The sequence below is a fragment of the Nicotiana attenuata genome, unplaced genomic scaffold (genome assembly GCF_001879085.1).
Source record: "Nicotiana attenuata strain UT unplaced genomic scaffold, NIATTr2, whole genome shotgun sequence".
NCBI classification, from domain to species: Eukaryota; Viridiplantae; Streptophyta; class Magnoliopsida; order Solanales; family Solanaceae; genus Nicotiana; species Nicotiana attenuata.
Window position 1 is genome coordinate 182,920 of NW_017672441.1, and position 8,271 is coordinate 191,190.

The 8,271-nt window shown below is 37.9% G+C and overlaps 2 protein-coding genes across 2 annotated transcripts; one reads left to right on the plus strand and one right to left on the minus strand.

The window, feature by feature from the left end:
- The first annotated feature begins 625 nt into the window (after window positions 1–625).
- LOC109213216 lies at window positions 626–3,442 on the plus strand. The gene is made up of 2 exons (XM_019376978.1): window positions 626–1,938; window positions 2,868–3,442. The coding sequence occupies exon 1, from the start codon at window positions 849–851 to the stop codon at window positions 1,920–1,922; it is 1,074 nt and encodes a 357-aa protein (XP_019232523.1). The 5' UTR covers window positions 626–848; the 3' UTR covers window positions 1,923–1,938; window positions 2,868–3,442.
- Window positions 3,443–3,939: 497 nt separating this feature from the next.
- LOC109213213 lies at window positions 3,940–7,543 on the minus strand. Its single transcript, XM_019376975.1, has 3 exons — window positions 7,271–7,543; window positions 4,696–5,924; window positions 3,940–4,606 (listed from the first exon to the last, which is right to left on the minus strand). Exons 1-2 carry the CDS (start codon window positions 7,532–7,534, stop codon window positions 4,953–4,955), a joined length of 1,236 nt encoding a protein of 411 aa, XP_019232520.1. The 5' UTR covers window positions 7,535–7,543; the 3' UTR covers window positions 3,940–4,606; window positions 4,696–4,952.
- Between the last annotated feature and the right edge of the window lie 728 nt (window positions 7,544–8,271).

The following is an 8,271-nucleotide window of genomic DNA, read 5'->3' on the forward strand; positions in this document are numbered from 1 at the left end:
AAGCATTAGGAGGAAACATACACAAAAAAATATTGTCCACAAAGAAGTGTTAACTAAGATACCATCACATTAGATACTTTTAAACTATAATACATAATTATTTAACTAACATGACAAAATTGATCATTTGTGTGTGTTCTGATGAGTCCTTTTATTTTAAATTCATGTATAATGCTAATGTAATAATATTTTTCGCCATTTACTGATTGTTGTATTATTATACATAAAATTTCTCTCATAAATTAACTTTTATTGTTCTTTCTTATAAATAAATATTAAAATCATCATGTGTCATTATTAATGTGCAACGCACGTTCATAGATACTAGTATAATAAAGAAAAATATAGAACAAAAAAGTTATTCAATGACTATATAAGTCCCTTTAATTTAATAAAGACTTTAATTTAGGTATATTGTATTGACAAATAAGATAATAATTAAAATTTATTAAAACAATACGATCTAATATGTTCAAACAATCGGTATTAAATTTTAATATGATCATAATTTAATTTAATTAATATTTTTAATATTGATCGGATAGGACTACTAGTTGAGACTTAAAAGTAAATATCGCACATTAGGTGGAGAGAAAAGAAAACTGATATCGTCTTTACGTCAGCTGACCGACAAAAAAAGGGTCCTATTCTACGCATCACCTAACCCCCTCGCAACTACTCCATTCACAACCAATTTCACCGTTCATCTGCTCCTTAGTTTCTCTCTCTCTTCTCAATCGTCACTTCCACTCTTCTTCTATCCCTCAAACCCTAATCTCAAACCTCACTTCTACTCTTCAATGGAATTTTCACTCTAAATTTTGTCCAGTTGCTCATTTTTCCCAACAATGTTGAATTTATACATCCTTATCCCGTCTCTTACACTTCTCATCTCTATCCCAATTATCTTTCTCTTAGCCCCAACTATCCTCCCTCCCCACCAACTACCCATTTCTCCCTCCGACGAACTCGACGATCTTTCCCTTTTTCATAAAGCCATCGCCGCTGATTCCACTTTCCTTAAAAAGCCCTCTCATAAACGCCCCTCCAACAAATTCCGTCTAGGTTCCGCCTCCATCCGCCGCCCCAAAATCGCCTTTATGTTCCTAACAAATTCCGATTTACACTTCGAATCCTTATGGCACAAATTCTTCAATGCTTCCGATCCGCATCTGTATAATATCTACATACACGCTGACCCTACAGTGAAAATCACACCTCCAACGGGTGTTTTTACTGACAGATTTATACATTCGAAGAGAACTCAACGCTCATCGCCGACGCTCATTTCCGCCACGCGCCGCCTTCTTGCTCACGCGCTGCTCGATGACCCAGATAATGCTTATTTTGCTCTAATTTCACAGCATTGTATCCCTTTACACTCTTTTAATTACTTTTACAACTTTCTATTGGATACCCAAAAATTATCCCAAAAAATGGAGTACCCTAGTTATATAGAGATCCTTAATGAATCTACTTCGCTATTGGATAGATATAATGCTAGAGGGGAAAATGTGATGGAACCAGAAGTAAGCTTTGATGAATTCCGGGTCGGGTCACAGTTTTTTGTGATTACAAGAAAGCATTCTTTAATGGTGATTAAGGATGTTAAATTTTGGAGGAAATTCAAGAAGACTTGTGTAAAAATCGAGTCTTGTTATCCAGAGGAGCATTATTTTCCTACGTTGTTATCAATGGAGGATCCAAATGGGTGTACGAAATATACATTGACTCGGGTGAATTGGACCGACTCGGTTGATGGGCATCCACATACTTATCATCCGGTTGAGGTTTCGCCCGAGCTGATTTATAAGCTCAGGGAGTCAAATTCGACATATTCCTATATGTTTGCCAGGAAGTTCTCGTCCGATTGCTTGAAACCCTTGATGGAAATGGCGGATTCTGTCATTTTTAAGGACTGAATTTGTGTTCTTCATGGTAAGTTCTCTTTGTTCTTTTTTGGGCTTTTTTAGTTGAGTTTAGCTGAGTTCATTCGGTAGATTTGGTGATTTGAGATGGAGGCTTTTTAATGTTTTAGGAAGTACTAGTAATATTACTAGAGTTAGCTTAACATACTCGAAGTTTTGACAATCTGGGTGGTGAATTCCTTCAAGGTGGTTTTTCTTTTTCTTTTATGGTGATGGGGGACATTCTTAGAATGTAACTAGGTTAGATGTTTTGAATAACTGAGCATATATAGGTGACTTGGAGCCTTTCGGGTGTGAAGAAGATAGTTATGTTTTCACGAATTTTGTGTACACTTTTTCTAAAACTAGTTTAACAGTCCTAATGTTGTCTAGAAAATACTACAGTACTTAGTAACTTTCAACTTCAATTGTAACAATTTCAGTCAATGCAACTCTTCTAGATATTAGTAAAGGTAAAAGTCTTGAAAATGGTACTCTTTCTTTGTTTGTGGCATACTCACCTTTACCTTCTAAGTCTTGAATTTACAACCAAAAGAAAGAGTACTCAGTTGAATGGTTTTATTAGATTTTGACTGTTTAAGACACAAGTTGAGGTCTTCTTTTGCCTCTTTTGGACGGCGGAAAATCTCCCAAGGGACAAAGGAAGAAGAAGAAGGAAATTTCATCTCATGTAAAGAAATAGTAGTTAAATGATGGCATCTGTAGTTTATATGTGGATATGGATTGTGAAAATTAGACCAGATGTCTCAATCATCATTATTAAAGAAATTCTGGTCAATTTTCTTGTAAGAGGGGTTGTGTTTTGGTATAAAAGCTAAAACCTACGTGTTAATGAAGCTAAGTATATGATAAATTCTTCGGTAATATGGTTATTGGCGAGTTTGGATCTGATGTTATATGAACTGAACCATGTTCTGTTTTGTTTATTTTTGTTTACAGCTGATGATGAAGAGGAGAAATCTAATGCAAATTGTGATGTGAAGATAAAGGATGCAACTTGGAGTACCACGTGGGAACGAGGTCTTGAAGGGTTTGTCAAAAAGAATGCCCTCAACCTAAAGTAACCCCAAAAGGACTCCAACTCAAAGCTTTGAAAGAGCTTTCAAAGAAAGCAAGTAATAATACTGTCGAGGTGTAATTTGGTAAAGTTCTTTTTTCTGTTAGGTATATGGTTTCCCACTGCCCGACTTCGCGCCTGATAGATTTACTGAGATGGATAAAGCGAGCTCCCTATCAAGAGATCTTTTATTCCCTGGTAAAATTTCTAGTTGTAGCTCGTGGGATTTGAGGGAGGGGATACGTATGTGCTCTCCCCTGTGTGTGGTGTGTTCCTCTTGTACATAGATGCAAATAATATTTGGATGAATTATGTGAGGATGATTGGAGGGTTGTTTGTGAATGTTGTATTATGGATTTAGCCATAAGCAAATCAAGAAAGGGCTAAATCTAAGTTGCTTTCCACTTGTGAGAATGAGCACTGGGTCATAATTCCAGTTTCCCCCTATTTTCGCTTCTTTTTCCTCCTTTCTCTCTCAGCATTTTATTTACTTTTCTTGTAGGTTATTCCAATATATGAACGATTTCTTTTTCTAGTTCGTAATTTATGGCAGTATTTCCCCTATTGTGATAGTAACACATAGTAACAAATAACAACCATGTAGTGTCTCTTCGAAACGGCGGATTCCCCTCCTACATTACAATACCTTGCTCCTTATACAGGAGCAGCTCTGGCTGAATATTTTATGTATCGTGAACGACACACGACCTTGGCTCCTGTGTCGTAGGACTTTCCGCTCGGCAGTCCACCGGGTGGGTTTGTTTCTCCTTACAGTTTCGAGTGTCTTCTAGCGGCCCATAGGCGGGTTTGTTTCTCCTTACAGTTTCGAGTGTCTTCTAGCGGCCCATAGGCGTGAGATGTACCTTGTGGTGTGGGGGGGGGGGGGGGGACATAGTACAAATATCAAATAGGGTAATCGCTGAAGTAGATCCATCCCATTTGTAATCTCTCTTGTATTTTAATGACCCTAGTCTAAATCACTAAAATCAAGAAACTTAACTAGTTTGCTTGATTATGATGCTAATTTGCAGCAGCCAAATGAAACCAGCAGCTTTCTCCATCATCTAAAAATCCGCAGCAGATTACACATCTATGGGGAGAAATGCTAAAGTTAGCAGCCCATTCTGAAAGTTCTGTTAGATTTAGGATTTCGCACCAAATGCGTCACCTTTTCACATACATTAAAGACTATATCTGTAGGGAGTATATCAAGGACCAAAATAAAGCAGCCCCCACACGTTTAAGGACTATTTTGATCATTTTCTCCTTTTCTGAAGGAAGATGCACTCTGAAATGAACATTTTCTACCTTCTTAGTTTTTCCTTTACTTAATATCTGGAATGTGCCTCTCAGCTCTTTGGTTCATGAAGATCCTAATCTTGCTTAGAATTGGGAAAGACAGATGAGTACTAGTTAATCAACATTCAAAATTAAAGGACAATATTCCGCTGTTAATTTTTTTTTTTCTTTCATCTGAACACTATGCTGATTCAAGGAAAGGAAAACATTTCTGCAGTTGCTCTTGTCTATTGGAGGAGAGTTTCCTTTGTCCTCATTGACAGGATTGCGAAATCTCATCCTAATGCTGAACTGACAAAAACCATTCACAAACTTCTGAGACCTGCAGGTTAAAGAACAATAAAACCAGTGCTTGACAATAACAGCCAACGTCTAACAATGGCGATAAATTAAAGAGAAGCTGCAGCTTACCTGGTGCAGTTCTGGGAGTGCAAGATTGTAACTGGCAACCCCGTGGCTCCTCGTTGTTGCTTTCTTGTTTACTCTTTTCTTCTACATTTTCTAGAATATCTTGTGATACATTTTTTTTGCGTGGCCTATCCCTTTAACTGCTACGTGCACGCGAATGGTTTGGAACATAAACAATTTCCTTTTTGCTCCATTTCTTAAGTGGTCTACCCAGTATTCTTCTCCCCAAATCCTGTCCCTGCTGCCTGCCTCTTCAGCTGTTACTCTTCTACTTGGTCATTTTGCTGTTGTAGATTGTTGCCAGTGACTATACGAACCTCTCTGTTACCATCCTGGATTGAAAATTCTTCGATCTTTTGTTCCATACTTTTTGGCATTTCTGCTTCTGACAATTCTGTTTGACTTGCCCTTCTCCTTTTCCTGCCACATCTATGTGCATGCCTTGGAACATAAACGACTTCTTTTTTGCTCCATTTCTTACGTGGCCTGTCCAAATTTCTCCTACTTCTATCTTGGACCATCTCCCTGTTTAACTGTTTTTTCTCTTCTGCTGGAGGGTTTTCATTGACTAGTTCTTGCTCAATTAGTTCTATAATTCCTTCATCTTCCTGTCTGTGAGGCTGAATATGGACCAGTAACTCGGTTTTTGCTGCTGGACAATGCTGATTGTCTTTGCTGTCTGTTCCGTCTAATGGATTTTCTACTTCCATCGCCTCCGGTTCTTCTCTGATACTTAACCTCTCTTCTGCCGCCAAATCGCGTACCTCAATCTGAACTTCTTTCAATGAGTCTTTCCAGCATGGCCTATTGCTTCCCTTCCTTAGCACTTGTCTACGCTCCCTTCTACGTGGCCTAAACCTTTTCTTCATTGATTCCTTCTTCTGCTTCCTCTTCCTTCCCTTTTTCTTTGGCCTAGGACTAGTGTCAGAACTTGAGACACAGGCAAAGCTGCAGCTAGAACTAAGGCAAAAACTGGAGAAAGAATCAGAACTAGTGCAACCACTGGGGCTAGAATAGGGAGTAATAATATCGGCAACTGCATCATGAAGCCTGTAGCGACCACAGGGAGTCGCTACAATTTCACCCTTTTCACAGAGGTTTCTCATATGGTGCCTGAGTATAGTAACATGAGCCCTTGGCAAGTCACCCCATTCTCTCAAAATGTACTCTGATATTGCCTTTTCATAAGAACCGCCTTCTTCATTCAACTGCTCAATTGCTCTCTGAATCATCTGTAAAAGAAATCGAAAACCTTAATAGCTGTTAAGCCTGTTATGAAAACTTTTCAAGACGCACTTGCAATGAACAATACTTTGTCTTACAGTTCCATCGTATAAGTATAAATCATCAGAAAAAATGGTTAGGTATATTCATATTTACATGCTCATAACCAGACATAATAAAATTTGAAATTTTAGAAATTAAAAAGCTATGTGCTGCTCCCTTTGAACTGCAGATGTTTCCTCAAATTAACTTCTCTCCTCTTTACTAACTGAGGCAATCGGAGTATCAATATTTCTAGCAAAAGCAGAAATACCATAAAGTGAAACACCTAATAGAACCAAGAAAATGCTCCTCTAAGGGTTGGCCTGCGATCACAAGCAAAAATCTGGAAAATAGTGGAGAAATATAATATTCCTCTGTTGCTGAGGTTGTTTAGACAAATACAGCACACACACACACCACCTGCAGAGGACTTTTTAACCATTATTAAAGCATATCATTATGTTTTCGCCTATGACAACTTTATCTAACAGTTCAGAGGATTTTCAGCAAAACGTTATAAATCATGCACAATGTTAAGAGTAATTTAGCAAATGCTCTGGCACCAAATATCAGAAAATGTTATTCTTTTTATGCCGGCCTATTTGTTCTAAATTCTTGGGCTGCTTCTTTCTTCCCTTTTTACCATTCAGTTGGGTGTTCAGGACCAATTCTGCAGGAATGTAACTCATCAAGAGATGAACATCAAGCATGAAATTACTGTTTGAGCCGAAGCTTTGCAGTCTAAATATGATTAACTATTCCTTAAATCATAGGTGCATGTAACGGGTTAGAAACCTGCCACAAACAAAAGCCTGGTGTTTAAGTGGATTAGCGGGCCCAATATACTTCTAGCTTCGAAGCAAGGATTTCTCAGTTATGTAAAAAAGAGGACAGTAAAAACATATCTCAATTTAAAAAATCTGCGAAATAACATTCATTTCCCCCCAGACATGCATCTATCTATGGGAGTATAAAGAACTTATATCTTAAACATAGACAATGCTACTCAAAGTAAAGAGCATAGAAAAAGCAGATCGAATACACTTCTTAGATTTCTTTTTAAGAATGGAAACTAAACAAATACTCTGACAATATAAAATACAACAACAACGACCCAGTGTATTAAAGAAAAGATGAAAGAAGCACTGAGATAACAAGTAATATAATTTGACAATATAAAATGTAGTAACAAATTTCGAAGAATGCCCTAAAAAAGATAAGACACTCAGAACATGGCTCAATCCATAAATTAGAAAGAGTAGATACATTTTCATAAACATGCATAAAGAATTATTAATGTAGAGTGAGTTACCCAAGAGTAAGCGGGGTGATCGGGAGGATGAAAATGAGGGAAGAACTGATGAAGCTTCTGTTCAATGAGTGATCTTTGAGTAGAGGAGAGTGAATTGGTAGGAACAGAGGCAACAGCAAATTTCAAGACCAAAGCTTTGAAATTTTCCATTGCATGCATATACTTCTTCTGGTCGTCATTGTGGCTGGCTCTGGCTGAGGATGGGACTTCTTGGGTTTTTTGCGGTGGCGTTTCAGCCGCAGACGGTGGACTTAGGTGGTCCATTGCAGCCAAATTGACACTAATGACAAAGCACACAACTGATCAGTATATTGGAGTAGGGTACTAATTATAAAACTCTAAGAATGTCCCCGTATTTTTACCTACACGTGTCTCTGTCAAAATAGAGACGTGTGTACAATTTTATCAGGTTATATAATTAAATAATTAAGCCAAGAAGATGCACTTATCATGAGTAGTCGTACGTTTCTCCCTCTTTATTTTTGCATCAGCTTATATCTACGTCAATACAAAGTAGAGGTGTTAATCGGGCCGGCTGACCCGTTTTTAATCCGGGTCAGCCCGGTTCAGACCGTTACTATAGCTTTATGAGCGGGCTGGGACGGGTTGGTCGGGGGCGGGTTTTGGACGAACATATTTTGGATACCGGTGCATCGAACCCGTTAACGGGTTGTTAACGGGCTGCAGCCTGTTTCAGCCCGGTATCCGTTATAAATTTTTTTAATTTTTTAAATTTTTTGGACCGTTGCCAACTCAGAAATGACCGTTGGGGAACGGCCAGATTTTGCAGAAATGGCCATTTCGGCCTCCCCATTAAAAATATAGCCCTCTCACCCCTAACAATTGAAAAATTACATTTTTAACCTTTTAAAACCTATAAATAGCCCCCCTTCTTCTTCATTTTTTCTCACAATTTACTCTCTTACTACTCTAATTCTCTCTCAATTCTCTCTTGATATTATTGTTCCTAAATTCTCAAATCTCAAATTCTCAATTACTTA

Coding starts and splice junctions, on each gene's coding strand:
- LOC109213216 (XM_019376978.1), top strand. CDS start 849: ATGTTGAATTTATACATCCTTATCCCGTCTCTTACACTTCTCATCTCT.
- LOC109213213 (XM_019376975.1), bottom strand. CDS start 7,534: ATGGACCACCTAAGTCCACCGTCTGCGGCTGAAACGCCACCGCAAAAA. Junction 5,925..7,270: donor ATCACCCCGCTTACTCTTGG/GTAACTCACTCT, acceptor TTTCTTTTACAG/ATGATTCAGAGAGCAATTGA.